This window comes from Nannospalax galili, unplaced genomic scaffold (genome assembly GCF_000622305.1).
Source record: "Nannospalax galili isolate Female #2095 unplaced genomic scaffold, S.galili_v1.0 scaffold781, whole genome shotgun sequence".
Taxonomy (NCBI): domain Eukaryota; kingdom Metazoa; phylum Chordata; class Mammalia; order Rodentia; family Spalacidae; genus Nannospalax; species Nannospalax galili.
This window is the reverse complement of record NW_008346898.1, coordinates 3209377-3226933: the sequence shown is the minus strand read 5'-3', so window position 1 is coordinate 3226933 and position 17557 is coordinate 3209377. Positions and strand designations below refer to the sequence as shown.

The following is a 17557-nucleotide window of genomic DNA, read 5'->3' as shown; positions in this document are numbered from 1 at the left end:
ATAATAATAATAATAATAGTTATTTCAGGGGCTCGAGAGATGGTTAAGTGCTTGAGAGAAATTGCTGCTCTTGTAGAGGACCAGAGTTCAGTTCCCAGCACCCAAGTCAGGAGGCTCATGACCACCTGTAACTCCAGCTCCAGGGGCGCCAACTCCCTTTTCTGGCTTCAGAGGGCATCACATGGACAAGCACTCATGCATGAACGTACACACACACACACACACACACACTTAAAAACATAGAGAGTGGAGAGATGCAGCAGTTAAGAGCACTCACTGACTGCTCTTGCAGAAGACATGCATTCAATTCCCAGTACCCACATGGTGGCTAACAACCGTCCATAACTGCAGTTCCAGGGGAATCCTACAATCTCTTCTGACCTCTGCAGGCATTGCACCACACGGGTGTACTTACACACATGCAGGCAATACACTCATACACATAAAATAAAAATAATGAAATATTTTTTAATTTAAAAATAAAATAAAAATCCTAAAATATCATTTTATGTCAAAATCCAAATGACATGCATTAAAATTGACCAGGAATTGTATCCAGAGCTCCTTGTTTGACATACAAACTCTGTAGAGGATCATAACAACATGTCTTTAGCTTGGTTGGAAAGAAACTTGTTCAGAATTCATGCCAAATTACATGAGCTTCAAACTGGGCTGTCTTCAAAACTTCACTCCTTTTACATACTATTCCCGTTTCTTTCATCCCTAAAAATCGAATGTCTTGTCAAATATTGTTGACGAAAGTTTTGCGCACAAGCCTTGAAAAATGTCAAGTTCACATTCTGTCATTAATTGTTAGTTTTAGATGTATTGTCTAGCCAGTTCTTCAATTGCATCTTCTGTAAACTGGGTACAAATGTATTTTCCACACAAGGTATCATAAGGAGATAATGGGCACGTTAATGCAGTGCTTGGAGTCCTCAGGCGCCCTCAACCGCCCAGCAGTGCTTGCCTTATCCGCCTGGCCGCAGCAGCCAGCTTTGGGGAACGTTTCTCCAAACAGCTTAAGGACTCCCACGGGGCGGGGCTTTGGCTTCTGACGCTCGCTGCTAAGTTCCGGAAGTTTAATGGGCAGGGACGCAATATAGGCTTGGGTGGGGTTGGGAAGCCGGCGTCCTCTGGTCTCCTAGGCCCCGACCCTAACGCTCACGCAGCCCGGAGCCCGCAGCAGAGCTCCAACCCCACCCTCTACCCCTTCCTCCCCCTTCCCAGGCTCTGGCAATGAAAACACCACCACGTGTCCTGCAGCCTTCACCTCACGCGCTCTCGACCAATGGAGAGCCGAGTTGCAGAGTCAGGGGCGGGCCCCCTTCCCAGGCTCTGGCAATGAAAACACCACCACGTGTCCTGCAGCCTTCGCCTCACGCGCTCTCGACCAATGGCGAGCCGAGTTGCAGAGTCAGGGGCGGGCCCTCGGCAAGGCGGTCCCGCCCGCCGCCGTCAAGGATTGGCCCAAGGGGTGGTACCTTATGAGGCTAGTGGCCAATCGTGACTGGTGAAGGAAGCCCCGCCCTCTCAGCTGTTTGGCTCCGGGGGATCCGCCGGAGGACTGGGGCGGGGCTACGTGGGAGAGGGGCAGGGCCTAGGTGGAGGAGGCGGGGCCTAGCTGGGCCGGGGAGGGGCTGGAGTTGGGTTGGGCGTGGTTAGAGGTGGGGAGTGGGCGGGGCCAGGGAGGCGCTAGGGCTCTCGGAGCCGGCTCAGGCGGGCTGCAGAGGTGGCTATCGCCGGCTCCGAGCTGCGGTGTCCCGGGTCGAGCCCCCATGGAGGCCGAGGCCGCGGATGCCCCTCCGGGCCGGGTGCAGGCGGCGCTCAGCTGCTTCTCTTTCAACCAAGATTGCACGTAAGCCACGGCGCCAGCCCCCTGGCCAGGGAAGTCGGGGGACTGCATGTCGCCACCGCAGGGTGGTGTCCTGAACGCAACTGGTGGCCGGGCCTGCGCGCCGGCAGGACCTGGGTGGGACCGCCAGCGTGGCGGTGCACGCGAGGGGCTTGGTCCCCACGCTGTCCGGGGCTGTGGGACTTAAGCCCACCCAGAGGTCCCCGCCACTGCCGGCCGGCCAGGGTGACAGGAGGAAGTCAGCTCAGGGAGCGGGGCCTCGAGGGCCTCGGTGTAGGGGACCTGGCGTGGGAAACCTGGTGGCCCAAGCAGGGATCAGGACCAAAACAAAGGAGAGGGGAGGGGGAAGGTGCAGGTTGACTCGAGATCTGAGAGCCAGGAAGACCATTGCCATTTGTCCTTGAGCATCTCAACGTGGCATGGGCAGGGCCTGGGACAAAGAGGCAGCCTATCCCTGTGACCAGGCTGGCCCCAGCACGGGGCATCTTATGGGTGTAGGAAACCTTTTTATTTTCCTTACTATGTCTTCACATCCTCTACCCAGTGACACAGAATCTCCTTCGGGAAGCCCAGGAAACCCTTTCTCTGGCCTAGACAGGTTTCCACCCAGGAAGCAGGAACTCCACCCTGTTGCATTGAGTGGATTTTTAACGTTTCACTTTGATGGTCAACTTTTGGACTTTGGTCCACGACCCGATCACTGCTGAAAAACTGTGCTTCAGGCATCTGTGGGATTCTTAGAGCAAATACCTGTTTCCTTCCCTGTTTTCCTGGAAGCCAGCCTGGGAACCGTATGGAATAATCTCTTTGGAATGTGCAGCCGAGCATCAGGCTTCTAGGGCAAGGATGACCACTTCTCAGTGTCCCACTTCCTGTCGTACCAGTTTCTACTGTGTTCCTTCTTTGGAGTCAGCTTCATGCTTGTGCCTTTGCTGCTCCCACGGGGCTGAGCTGGGCTAATATTGAACATTCAGTGGTGTAATTAAGGCCATACATAAGCAGCCCTGGTTTCCATTTCCTTTGTGTTTCTGTTTGAAAACCTCTGCTCTGAACAATATGCCTTTGTTTGAAAAAACTGTATGTGTAATCATGTAATCGAGGAGCTGGACAGCTTGGTTAGATGAGTGACTCTCCAGTTGCCTCTGACCACAACCCACAATAAAAAGTACATATTACGACATCTCCCAATAGCCATAGACATGTAATACTCACAAAATATTGTGTGGTACCTCTTGGTGCTTTGTTCTTACTTTGTTTGGAGACAGGGTCTCATGTAATCCAGACTGACCTGGAACTCCTTAAGTAGCTGAGGATGACGTTGAAATTCTGATCTTTTTGCCTCCATTTCTGAATTGCTGGGGTTACAGGCATGTACCATTACACCCTGTTTATGCATTGCTAGGGCTTGAACCTAGGCCTTCATATATGCTAGACAAGCACTCCAACTGAGCTGTGTTCCCAGCCATGTGTGTGTGTGTGTGTGTGTGTGTGTGTGTGTGTGTGTGTGTGACTGAGCATCAAACCCAAAGCCTTAAGGACTGTACCACTGGGCCACAACCATACCCTGGTATTTTTATGCCTTTGTTTAGAAAGCTGCTGTAACCTGCCTAGTTGTTTTGGGATCCTCTCCTAGGTTGAGACTTACATACATGATAGGACAGATAAAATTCTGAAGTTTTGTAAGAAACTTTTGCAAGAGGTTATGTCTGTTGAAATGCTGGGTGTTTTCCTTCCCAATTGAACATAGGTTGAGAAGGGGAGATAGTTTAAGTAGTAAGTATTCTAAATTAACTTTATAATATTATTAGATTTGGAAAAACTGATGTTATTCTCTACTCTAGTTATTAAATAATATAGTGTAACAATTTCTATAGCAATTGGATAAGAATGTGAGTTTTCAAAACTGCTGGGTACTTTGACGGTTGATTTCCTTGGTCCCTTTCGTGAGCTCCGTTTTCTTGGATGAGGGCTTTTCTGGGCAGCTCTTTCTCACCTATAAATAAAAGGTCTTGTCACAGTTAGTTGCTTGGAGCCAGAGAGGGTATGACATTGAATTTTAAAATAAGTCAAGTTCCTTGCTGGATGCATTAGGTGAATTGGTGTGTCCTTTTCTATGTGGGCTGAGTTTGGAATCTAGTCTTTCTACAGAAGATACTAAAGAGAATTCATCATTACCAGTGTCCAACATTCATATTTAATGCCTGACACTGTACTGACACCTTGGGCCATTTTTTAAAAAATATTTTATTTTTATTTTATGTGTATGAATGTGTTGCTTGCATGTAGGTAAGTGCACCCGTGTTGTACAATGCCTGAGGAGGTCAGAAGAGGGTGTCAGATCCCCTGGAACTGGAGTTATGGACAGCTCTTAGCTGCCGTGTGGGTACTGGGAATCGAACCCAGGTCCTCTGCAAGAGCAGCCAGTGCTCTTAACCGCTGAGCCATCTCTCCAACCCTACCTTGAGGCCATTTTAAACTTGGTTAGTGATCTGTGTTTGCCCCAAACTCCATTCTTTTTTTGGTCTTTTTGAGACAGTGTCTCCCTGTAGCCCCAGCTGTCCTGGAACTCACTATGCAGACCAGGCTGGCCTTGAACTCACAGAGATCCACCTGCCTCTGCCTTCCAAGTGCTGAGATTAAAGGGGTGCGCCACCATCCCCGGCCCCAAACTCCATTCTTATGAGCAGCGATGAGAATTTTCTTTCTACAAAAAGGACTTAGGGGCAAAATAAGATGTAACTATAGAGTGATCATTTAAAATGTAGCAGAGATCACTCTGCCTTTTTCTTACATATAAAATCCTTCTAGGCCCAATGAGATGGCTCCATGGGTAAAGGCCCTTGCTGCCAAAAGAACCAACTCCCACAAGTCGTCCTCTGACTTTTGTGCAAACAGACACACACATACACACGCACATACAAATGTAAAATAATATTTTTTTAATCCTTCTGAGCCGTGTATGATAGCTAGTGCCTGGAGTCCTAGCTATTCCGGAGAGTGGGGCAGGAAGATCACTTTAACCCACAACCTCAGAGGCCAGTCTGGGTAATGTATTGAGACTGTCTTTCAAACATAAAACAAAGAAACAAACAAGATACTCACCTGTTCCCGAAGGAGGGTTTATGTTTGAAAATGACTGACTTTCTGGGTCTTTTCATTAGTTGTTGCTATTTTTGATGAGTGTTGGGCGACATGGAGCCCTGCTTCAGAAAACAAAACAAACCCGAAACAGTGATCATCCTGGACGGCATCTCAGAATTCAAAGCTGCACCTTGGCCACTTTCACAGCTGCTGTTTGTCTGCAGCTCTGGACGCCCACCCCCAGGTCTCACTGTACTGCAGCTGTAATGTAGATATCTACACAACAAGCTGAGCTCCTCCTCAGTTTGGAAGGTTAGGGGACAGAACCTACTGCTTTGATTAAAAGTCGACTGTAGTTGCAGGTTCCTGTGTCCAGGAAAGAACAAATGTTTGAGTTGAAAAAAAGAATTCTGGGGAAAAATCATGTGAGGTTGTCTTTTTTAGGTTAGTGAAACATGAGCCTTGGCATCCAGGCTTGTGAGGTGCTTATTTAAGTACAATGCTTCCCTGTGAAAAAGGAACCTCACCTTTTCATATGTGCTTTAAATAGAGATGTTGCACAAAAGCACCAGAAGGTCCATTTCATCCTCACATCCCACATTCCCAGGGCAGTGTTCATGGTCACACTACTTATCTCAGAGTGTTCTGTGCAAGGCTTTGGTCTTCACTTAGCTGTTCAGAAGGAAGCAGGAGAGAGATGAGAGGGTGCTGAACATAGGCAACTTATTTGCGTTCTCTCTTCCTTTATTGAGACAGGTCTTGTTATGTAGCTCAGGCTGGCCTCAAACTTGCAGTTCTTCTGTATCAGCAAATGAGTGCTGGGGTCACACCTGATGACTCATTTACACCTTGACTTTACTTATTGGTTGAAAGTGGAAAGTGGTCTGGGGTGACAGCACAGTCACTAAAATGTGTTCCACGTAAGCATGAGGACCTGTGTTCTAGCCCCAGAACCCATGTAATTAAAAAAAGTTGGGTGTGATCGTGCATGTTTGTAATCCCAGCTGGGGGAGCGGGGGAGGGAGACACACATATCCCTAGGGCTCACTGACCAGCCAGCCTTGCCTACTTGCAGAGCTCTCTGCCAGGTGGACAGTATTTCCTAAGGAACCACACTGAAGTTGTCCTCTGGTCTACACACACACACACACACACACACACACCCCTAAGCTGCTATATGCAAACACATAAACACACAAAATGCAAAAATTAAGAAAAATATTTTAACACACATTGATGCAAGTGAATATTTTATTTTTAGTTTATTTGTTGATTATGATAATAGCTTTATAGAACATAGTACAAAACAGTTTTCTCTGGCTACAGGTTTGTGTGCTTGAACTTAAAAAAAAAAAAATTAAGGTCCCTGAGTGAGTTCGCAACATACATATAGTATCTAGGATATCTTCTTAGAAACTGATTAAAGGAAGTATTTATTACATGTTTTGTGTTTCTTTTCTAAGATCTCTTTTTTTTTGCATTTTATTTAGCTTGTGGTGTGCGTGTGGTGTGTGTGTGTAGTTTGTGCGTGGAAGTCAGAGGACAACGACTGAGAGTTGGTTCTCTTCTTCCATACTGTGAGTCCTTGGGATCCAACTCAAGTTGTCAGTCTTGACCACAGGCACCTTTACCCACTGACCCACTGAGGTGTCTTGCCAATCCACTGTATGTCTTTATTAAGTAAAAATAAGAAAGCATTTCTTTCTTGAGGAAAGAAAAAAAAAATTGTGCTGGGGACATGGCTCAGTTGGGGACCTGTGTTTGATTACCCAACACGCACGTGATAAACCATGCACAGATACAAACACTTGTGATCCCAACCTTGGGGAGTGGAGACAAGAAGATCCCTGTGGCTTACTGGTCACCCATTTAAACCAAACCACCAGCTCCAGGTTAGTGAGAGACCCTGTCTCAAAAACTAAGGCAGCCATGTGTGATGGCACACACCTTTAATCCCAGCACTCTGGAGGCAGAGGCAGGTGGCTTTCTGTGAGTTCAAGGCCAGCCTGGTCTACATAGTAGGTTCTAGGCCTGTCACAAAGCAGACAAACAAAAAGGGTAGAGAGAAATTGGGGAAGATGCCAAGAGGTTGACTTCTGGCCTCTGCACACATATGTGCACCTGCACCAGCACACATACACAAACACACGAGCATGTATATACACATAGTAATAATATTAAAATTTTTTTAAAAACATGTTTTCCCTTATATATGGATCCTAGTCTATAATGTATATGTTTAAAAAATGCATGGATGGGTATACTATAATATTTAGAATCTAGAACAAGAAGGGGTAATTTGAAAAGGTGCATAGTCTTTGTCTTTTTTTCATGGTGTACGTGTGAATTCAAATTTCTGTGTATTAAAGTACCAGGAACCATTTCCTTATAAGAGTCCAGTGATGTCAGGAACTGGAGGTGGCTGGTACTGAATGCATGCTTCACATTGACCCACTTGGAAAAGTGACTTCTTGTTCTTAATGTTTGCTGTAGTTCTGTGCCCGGGGGTTAGATGCTGTTTATAAGAATTGTCATTGTGCCGGGCATGGTGGCACATGCCTTTAATTCCAGTACTCTGGAGGCAGAGCTGGCACTACAGGGAGACCCCATCTCAACACCCCTCAAAAAAATAAAAAAGAAAAAAGAAAGAAAAGTGCTTTCCCATACATAAGGAGATCCTCTAGCTCTTTGAGGTAGGCTATTCTGAATATTCTTAACCCTTTTCCTTTGCCTGCCCCAGCTGTGAAAAGAAGATCAATGGTAGCTTTCACATTCTGCTTGATGACAGCCTGGGCAGTTTCTGTCACCTAATAATTTTCCTTTAACCTTTTTTTCTTTCTCATCTGACTGCCAAGGCATGCTTTGCCACTGAAGAGGTTATCAAGAGATCTGAGTTCCTGAAGATGTTTGCCTGCACCCTAGAAGCCTGTGGGGAGAGGGGTGTGTTTCAGACAGGGCTGTGCTTGGAACTCAGTACCTGTTGTCCCTCTCACACTGTCATCATCTTCCACAGGTCACTAGCGATTGGAACCAAGGCCGGTTATAAGCTGTTTTCTCTGAGTTCTGTGGAGCAACTGGACCAAGTCCATGGAAGCAGTAAGTGTGTGTGTGTGTGTGTGTGTGTGTGTGTGTATTTCTGCATGTGTGAGTGTATGTGTGTATGCACATGTATGTGTATGTATGTGTGCATGTGTATATGTGTATTTGTGTGTGTGTCTGTGTGTGTAGAGGTGTCTCAGGGATACACAATCTTCCTTTGGATTTCAATCCATTTTTTTTTCTTTTCCTTTCTTTGGAGTCCTGGGGATTGAACCTAGGGCCTCTTGTGTACTGAGCAAGCACTCTGCCACTGAGCTGTACCCCAGCCCTGGACTCCAGTCTTGAGCTTTTCTAATTTCTCTCTTACCCATCAAACCTGAGAAGCCAGTGTTGGACAGATTTGAATCGTCGTCTCCACTTGCATAAAAGTCACAGTGATGCTCTTTTGAAAGTTTGGCAGTAATGTAAGCGACATTTTCTTTTTTCAGATTACAAAATCCCTTGTTTGAAATCATAGTGTTGATACTTTTCCATATATTCATGTTGACAGTGAACAACTTCTTTCATTGTCAAGCCAAAAGGTCAGTTCTAACTGCTTTTGGCTGTTTTACTGGCACTGTAGAATATTGATACATTCATTTAGTAGGAAGATGTTCTATATGTTTTAATAAAGTAACACAGTCCTATTTATATAGCCCATATTGAAGAGGTTGAAGTGTTTCCATGAATATTAAAAACAAATCCACTTAGAAATGTGACTCTGGTTTTCTCAGGGTAATAATTTATGCCATTGCAATAGTGAATAATATACAGCTTTTTTAAAAGAATATTTGTTATTTTTTATTTCATGTGCATGAGTGTAATGCCTGCATGTATTTGACTGTGCCCGTGTTGTGCAGTGCCGCAGAGGTCAGAAGAGGGCTTCAGATTCCCCTGGAACTGGAGTTAAGGACGGTTTATAGCTGCCATGTGGGTGCTGGGAACTGAACCCGGGTCCTCTGCAAGAGCAGCCAGTGCTCTTAACCACTAAGCTATCTCTACAGCCCCCCAGAATATGCAACTTTTGCATTTCCTGAAAAGAAAGTAGTTTGGTAAATATTATTTGGGGCTCCTGATTTATTTATTTTTAATCTCTTTCTGTCTCTCTCGGTCTCTCTCGGTCTCTCTCGGTCTCTCTCTCTCTCTCTCTCTCTCTCTCTCTCTCTCTCTCTCTCTCTCTCTCTCTCTCTCTCTCTCTCTCTCTCTCTCTCTCTCTCTCTCTCTCTCTCCCTCTCCCCCCCACCTCATTCATGTGTGTTGGTCCTCACCTTTCACCTTGTTTGAAACAGGGTCTCCCTGTTGTTGTCTGTGTAGGCCAGGCTAGCTGGACAGTGAGTGTCCAGGGATCCTCATATCTCTGCCTCCCACCTCATCACAGATACACTGGGATTACAGACATAGCTGCCACACCCAGCTGTATGTGGAAAAGCAAGTGCTTTACCCACTGAGCCATCTTTCTGGCCTAGACTTCTAATGTACTTGCAAGATGATATTACTAGCATATCATATCATTTTGGCGAATGCTTTGCTATGTATATGTCCCATGTTATATTTCCTGTGGGACTTGCCCAAACACAAGCAAGAAAGCCACGTGACAAAATGGTCCCAGAAAGACACCAAGGCCTGACCTGGGAGCCCTGGAGGCTTACTAATGTACTTTCCCTAAGTATGGGAGCACTTTCTTGAGCTGTATAAACCCAGCACTTGGGAGGCTGAGACAGAAGGATTGTGAGTTCAAGGTCAGCCTGAGTTATAGAACAAGACCATCACACACACACACACACACACACACACACGTACGCACACAGTGAGATGGCTCAGCAGTAAAGTTGCTTGCTGCCAAGCCTCACAACCTGAGTTCAATCCTTGGGACCCACATGGTAGGAGAGAACCAACTCCTACAAATTGTCCTGTGACCCCTCCACACATGTGCACCCCGTAGCGCACACACACACACTTAATGGGTAATTAATTCTATCATGCATATAACATGTTCAAGGTGGCTCTGGAGATCCTAATTTTGTGTCTTAGAATTGCCTTTGCTTTATTTGGAAAGGGTTCTAGAAGTGTTGCCCCTGGAAACAGTTAAAGGTCCCTGATGGGAGCAGAGTAGATCAATACTGATGCAGGATGCTCAGTCAGCATGACCTGGAGCCCATGTGCAAATTAGCCTGTGCCATGCCTGGTGCTGTGAAAGCCTAAGTCCTTCCTCCGCCCCCAGCTGCCTTTTTGACCATGCTTCTGCCTTTCCCTCCAGATGAAATCCCCGACGTGTACATTGTGGAGCGCCTCTTCTCCAGCAGCCTAGTTGTAGTGGTCAGTCACACAAAGCCACGGCAGATGAACGTGTACCACTTCAAGAAAGGCACTGAGATCTGCAATTATAGCTACTCCAGCAACATCTTGTCCATAAGGCTGAACCGACAGGTAAGGAGGTGGGTTCCCTCTAAGATTCCAGGCTTCTGAGAACTAGAGCCTAAAAAGGCATCTTTAAAGATGAATGTCTTTGGGCTGGCTAGAAGGCTCGGGGAGTAAAGGCATTCGTCACCAACCTGGTAACCTGAGTTAGAGCCCCAGCACTCATATGGAGGTAAGAACTGACTGTGAGTTGTCCTCTGACCTCCACATACACGCAGAGACACATGCATGTGGAGAGAGAGAGAGAGAGAGAGAGAGAGAGAGAGAGAGAGAGAGAGAGAGAGAAAAAAAAATAATTTTTTAGATGTGTGTGTGTGAGAACACACACACACAGAGAGAGAGAGAGAGAGAGAGAGAGAGAGAGAGAGAGAGAGATAAACAAGTAATTTTTCAGATGAGTGTCTTTGAGGCTGGGGATGTCACTCAGTTGGTCGAATGCTTGCCTAGCATGCACGAATCCTGGGTTTGATCCCCAGTACCACATAAACTGAGCATGATGGTGCAATCCTATAATACCAGCACTCAGGAGGTGGAGGCAGGAGGATCAAGGTCATCCTCAGTTACATAGCAAGTTTGAGGCCATCTTGGGCTACATGAGACCTAGTCTCAAAAAAAATGTCTCTAAAAGCAATTGTTACATGCTAAGAGGTTTTTTGTTTTTTTCAGGATTCAACAGCAGGCTTAGTCATGGGTAGTATAAAGAGCATCTACTCCATGCCTCCTCCCTGGCCATCCTGCCTCATGTTCCCCAGTGTCAGTCACTGCCTGGCCAAGCACACCTTCTCCCCCTGGGGCAGACTGGGCATGAGTAAGCATAGGTTGGCACTCTGGCTCAGATCTGTCCCATGAGCTGCCATGGGAATGGTAAACAAGAGGAAGGTCTCTTCTAGTTTTGGCTGTAGGCAGAAACGTTCATTGAAGATACCTCTAAGAATGGCCTTTCTGAGACTGGAGTGTGTTCCCCCTAGGTCAGCTCCAAAATCAATCAGTAAGCCTGACTTATGGCTCCCTCTGTGAGCTTTCCTAGTGGGTCAGATACTCAGTCTCATGCTCCCAATGTTGTAGCTAACACTCCCCACCATGCTGGGGACTGAACCTAGGTCCTCACGTGTGCCTAGAGCCCTACAGCTGAGCTATATCCCCAGCCTATCCAACTAATCCTTAAGGATGCATTCTCTGTGAAAGGAAAGATTCTTCTTATCTCAAATACACAATATGTCTTTAAAAATATAAGCTGTTGTGAGGAAAGTGTCTTTTTTCACCTGAAGTGGCTGGTTTTATGTCCTGTAAGAGGAGAGGCTGTAGCTGTTTTGTTCCTCACTGTTAGTCTTGCTGGGAAAGAGCTCCTGAGTATCTGTCTCCTATCCAACTATTAAACAGGTGAATAAACTGAAAAATCCTTCATGGGGATGCTTTGAGGACATTTTTTTGTATCGGAATTATTAAGTGCTGATTACTAATTTTTTCAGATTTATTAATTTTTATCTTATGTATATGAGTGTTTGGCCTGCATATATATGTATATGTATATGTATATATGTGCATCACTTGTGTGCAATACATGTAGAGGTGGGTAAAGGGCGTTGGATCCCCTGGAACTGGCATTTCACACAGTTGTATGAGTCACATATGGATGCTGGAAACTGAACACCGGTCGTCTGCAAGAGCAACCAGTACTCCTAACTGCTGAGCCGTCTCTCCAGACCAGTGATTAATTCAAAACAAAACAAAACAAAACAAAAACAATGAGAAGTTTCTGAGAAGGAAAATATTGTTACTTTGAGTCTTTGGTTTTGTTTTTGAGATAGGGTCTCACTCCATAGCCCAGGTTAGCCCAGAACTCACAGTGATCCTTCTGCATCAGCCTCCCAAGTGCTAGGATTACAAGAGTGAGCCCCCACAGCCAGCGTGGTGCTTGGAGTCAATCAGCTCTTTTGGCCGAGTAGGCAGTCCGTAGGAGAGGGCCTGAGGACTAGAAGGTGGGTGTTTTCAATGAGACAGATCAGGCACGGAGAAGAAGAAAAGCAAGAAAGGGAAAGGCGGCTTGAGAGTCTTCCACTTGACAGCTCTGAGTAGAATTCTTGGTGCAAGCCTGCCTCTCAGACCTGTTGCCAGCATGCTAAGCTTTGGTGCAGAAACTTTTAGTTTTGCAGAGTAGCAGCCAGTATACAAATGTTAAATGTCTGTTTGGTACAGATCATCTTTCCAGGGTGACTTAGTCAAATGTTCTATCAAGACCAAAACTCTCAAATAACCCTCTAAAAAAATCCATCAGATTTGCTTGTATAATTTCTCCCTCCCCCTCTAGTATTTTCAGTAACAAATTACACAAGGAAGGGTTCCTCAAGTGTCTTGAGTCTGTTAGCCTTCAGACACCAGCCTCCACCTGATAGAACACTCATTAACTTCAGGTTCTCACTGCCCCCCACCATCTTTGAGAGAATACAATGTAACCAGCCCTGCCATGCTTACTGCTGAAGCTCACACCAAACCAGAGCTCTTGGCTTCCCTTCCTTTAGCCTTTGGTCTCCTAAGATGACGTGATTCAGGTCTGGAAAGGGTATGGGTTTTCTTTTCTTAAATTTGTCAGTTTGGGAACCTCATTTTTGGCTTAGGCCAAAATTTACAGAGGTATATGTGAACTCTTAAAGTTCTTCAATCATCTATTTCCTGTTATCCAACTGCAAGCTGATGGATTGAAGCCTTTGAGGCTATGTCTGTGGTGCTCAAAGCAGATTCTGTTAACTTTAGATATTTATTTATTATGTATATAAGTATGAACCTACATGAGTTTTATGTGTACCATGTGCATACAAGAGCCTGGGAGGCCAGAAGAGGGCATCCCATCCCCTGGAATGGGAGTTACAGGCATTTGTGAGCTGCCATGTGGGTGCTAGGGACCAAACCTGGATCATCTACAAGAGCAGCAAATACTTTTAACTGCTGAGCCATCTCTCCAGCTCCTAATGTTTTAACTGATGTTTTAATTGACAAAAAGAGTGATTACCTATAAAATATAGGAAAGGAGGTGAAAGTCGAAGTGGGCTGGGGATGTAGTTGAATAGGTAGAGTACTTGTCTAGCATGCAAAAAGCCCTGGGTTCAATCCTAGCACCGTAAAGTGTTAGTGCACGTCAGTACTCTCCCAGCACTTGGGAGGGGAGACAGGAGAATCAGAAGTTCAAGGTAATCCCTGGCTACATAATTTGAGGCCAGCCTTTTTTCTTATAAAAAAAAAAAAAAAAGAAGTCAAAGACAGGGAATGGGTGAGTTGAAGGCCTTTTGGGGCTGAGACTGCAGACCAGCTGTTAACAGTGGAGTGACGCTCCTACAAGAGGCAGGTGTGGGCTCACTGTCCCAGGATCTGTCACAGGGCTGGGAGGGAGATACCAGAGAATTTCAGAAACCTCAGAACAGAAATAAACACATAATAAGTTAGTCCAAACCCTAGCTGTGCTGACAGAGGGCAGACTGATCAGGTGAACACTTCACAGAGAAGTGGTCATATTTCTCATTGTTTCTGAGGTTTTTAAAAAGTTTTAAAATCTTATTAGTTTTCTTGTGTGTGTGTGTGTGTGTGTGGTGGGAGTACATGTGTGTCACCATGTACATGTGGAGATCAGAGGACAATTTTTTGGCATCAGTTCTCTACTTTCATCTTTATAGGCTTTGGGGATCAAACTCAGATTGTCAGGCTTACACAGCAACTGCCTTTACCCACTGAGCCATCTCATCTCGCTGGTCATTTCTTTACTTCTCAAACATAATTTCAGCCCCATGGCCACAGAGCTCTAAAAGAGTACCTAGGAGTAAGTGCAGGAGTATCACAGACCCGTAATCCTAGCTACTTGGGAGGCTGAGGCCGTGGGATCATGAGTTCAAGACGTGTCTGGGCTATAGAGTGAGTCCAAGGCTAGCCTGGACAACGTAGTGAGACCCTGTATCAAAATAAAAAGAGGGCTTGGGATGTAGCTCAGTGGCAGAGCACTTGTCTAGCTGTGTGAGACCCTAGATTCAATCCCCAGTAGGGTTTCCCTCTTACCAGGAAAACAGGAGGGCAAGGGCAGGCTTTCCTGGAGAAGTGTCCACCACCTTTTACATATGTGTTAGGTATCTTTCCTTCCAAATGATGTACTTTGGAATCTAAGCAGCTAGCCTGAGAGCAGTGGGCCCACAAACTTGGGTGTGTGTCATCATCTCTGGGTCTTTGTTTAAAAATGTCCCAAACCAGAGTCTCCAGTGAGAGTCTGGGGCTGCTCCCTTCAGGGATTCTGGTGCTCATCTGATTCTGAAAAGCACTGGTCTAGTGGGAGCTGAGTCAAGTTGTGCAGGGGTAGAGGCAGCTGGTCAGAGTACAGAAGGAGCTGTCCAAGCACAAGTGCTTTCCCAACACTTAGAACCTTTGCTGGGCTTTTTCTTCACCATACTCCTTTATATAGGGTACTATCATGGGGCAATGCTCTGAGCCTGAGATTTCAGATGAAGAGATGGTCAGTCAGCAGTGTGGTGGAGGAGTACTGTGAGAGAGCTGTGCCCAGGGAATCTGCAGCGTGAGAATGCAGGGCCCTGGGGAGGGATGTTAGCATGAGAGCTGAGGACTGTGGAGAGCGACCCAGAGGTGGGTCTAGAGGAGAGCTTAAGTGGAAGGAAGGTGCACCAGGTCATGAGACACTAAGTGTTCTTATCCCAAATGCTGGGGACTAGATTTCAGGCTTTCACATTTTGCAATATTTACATAGAGCCAGTTGGACACCCCTAATCCAAAATTCTAAAATATAAAGTTGTACAGGGTCCCAAAGATACTGAACACCAGAGTTCAACTTCACTTTGGGTTTTTTTTGGTTTTTTGGATTAGGGATGCTCAACCTGTATGTAGAGAAGAGGGCAAAATCGAAGACAGCTACAATACAGAGAGTGTAAAGAAATGTATATTTGTGGGAACTGGAGAGATGACTTAGATGTTACGAGCTTTGGCTTGTCCTGTAGAGGACCCGGGATCGGTGCCCAGCACCTACATGGCAGTTAAGAATCTTCTGTAATTCCAATTCCAGGGAATCCAATGCCCTCTTCTGGCTTCCATGGACACTGTATGCATATGGTACACATACATACATGCAGAAAAACAGGCATAAAAATAAAATAAAAATAAATAAATCTTTAAAAAAAAATAGGTTGGGTGTGGTGGTACGTGCCTTCAATTCCAGCACTCAAAAAACAGAGACATGCAGATCTCTGTGTGATAAAAGCTAGCCTGGTCTACATGGCAAGTTCTAAGCCACTTAGGGCTACAGGGATACCCTGTCTCAAACAAAGAAACCTACATTTGTGTATTAGGGAGACCTCTGTTACTAGCAGTGAATATAGGAATGGAACAAAAGGGGTTCCCTGAACCATCCTGTTCTAAGGAGGGGAGGGAGAGGAGGGAAGGAGGGACGGGAGGGATAGAGGGAAAGGGAGAGAGAGTACAGAAAGAAGGAAGGGAGATGGAGAGAAGACAGAAGGATGGAAGGGGAGAAGAGAGACAGGAAAGAGGGAAGGAAGGAAGGAAAAGAAGGAGGGGAGGGAGCAATTTCAATTTCTAAATTTAAGATTTTGTATATGAGGCATCTGTTGAAGTGGGCGATGCTGTGCACTGCATACATAGCATTATCTTCCAAAGGCATCACTAACATTCTCCCTTGTAGGCATGGAATCAAGTTAAGACTCACAGGAAAGATGAGGGTTGGATTCAGCAGCTCCCTTTTCCCAGGCTCTGTGGGGACTGATAGCTCTGTCTGATTGCAGCGGCTGCTGGTCTGCCTAGAGGAGTCCATCTATATCCACAACATTAAAGATATGAAGCTCTTGAAGACCCTCTTGGATATTCCCTCAAACCCAACAGGTAAGCTCCAGGAACAGAACCGAGCCCACCCCTCCCCAAGTCTAGACAATGCTTTCCCAAGCTACAGTTCACCTAGCCTGAAAACCCCGAGACCAGTATATGTTTTGGGGTCTTCATGGTGTTTTCTTTGAAGTTGTGTTTGAATGGTGCAGGTTTGACTTCTGCAAGGCTGTGGTCCCTATAGGAGGGCTGTGGTCCCTACAGGAGGGCTGTGGCCTGTCTGGTAGCCTGGGGTCAGCACCCTTCTTCTGGGACCCATGTCAACAAATGGGCCAGGACATGTAAGGTAGACGCGTGGGAGATTTCATGTGTCTGATGTTGAAAGATGTTTACCCCTAATGCTTTTTCATGGCTGTTCATTATGGAGTAGGTGTGATAATTAGAAGCAAGTTTTGACTTGGCGTGTCTACATGGTTAGTAGAAAGAACATCTGAACTACAAAGAATGTGTTTTATTAATGACTGGAAAACATAGCTCTTGACGGAGGTGATATTCTAGAATACCGAACTTGATTAAATTCTCAGAATTTAACATTATTTGATACATTTCTGGTATTTAAGAATGGAAGAGTTTAGATTTGTTAGGATGAAATAGCAGATGATGATGTCTAATGAATTCGTTGAGCTAAAAGTGAAAAAGAATGAATCTCCCTACTGTGGTGTGGAGGGTCATCCCAGAAAAGCAGTCTGTGTATCTAACTATTCAGGTCAATATTTATTTTGTTTAGTTTGGTTTGGTTTGGCTTTGGGGGACAGGGTCTCCCTGTAGTTCCAGCTGCCCTAGAATTTGGCCAGGGTGGCCTTGATCTCACAGAGATCTGCCTGCCTCTGCTTCCCAAGTGTTGGATTAAAGGCATACACCACCATCCCAAGCAGGTTAGTATTTATGCTATATTTTAATTAGTACACTAAATGACTGCTTCCATTTACTGTAGCTTCCCACTTCTTTGACTGTCATGGAATGTCAGCATCTGTAAGCCTCCACCCAAGCGACCAGGGCTTTTTGAGCCTTGGTTTCCTTATTTGCAAGAAGGATAATAAGGTAATAAGAGCCCCACAGCACAGGGTGAGCATTAAACCAGGTATCATTCATGAAGGTGACCAGCCCAGGGCCACTGGTGGATATTCCTCATGCCTTATTTTGTTCTCTCTCAATAATAAAGATGCCTTTTGCTATTGATAGAGCTGTGTGCATTCGTGTGTGTGTGTGTGTGTGTGTGTGTGTGTGTGTGTGTGTGTGTGCTTG

At 45.7% G+C, this 17557-nt stretch overlaps 1 protein-coding gene across 1 annotated transcript in view; it reads left to right on the top strand.

The window, feature by feature from the left end:
* The first annotated feature begins 1685 nt into the window (after positions 1 to 1685).
* The window catches only part of Wipi1 (WD repeat domain, phosphoinositide interacting 1), a 38702-nt gene continuing 22830 nt past the window's right edge, over positions 1686 to 17557 (top strand). Inside the window, exons 1-4 of the mRNA XM_008843215.3 lie at positions 1686 to 1858; positions 7950 to 8032; positions 10272 to 10441; positions 16216 to 16312. Coding sequence (XP_008841437.1) covers positions 1779 to 1858; positions 7950 to 8032; positions 10272 to 10441; positions 16216 to 16312 — 430 coding nt within the window. The 5' untranslated portion in view covers positions 1686 to 1778. The remainder of the gene's footprint in view (positions 1859 to 7949; positions 8033 to 10271; positions 10442 to 16215; positions 16313 to 17557) is intronic.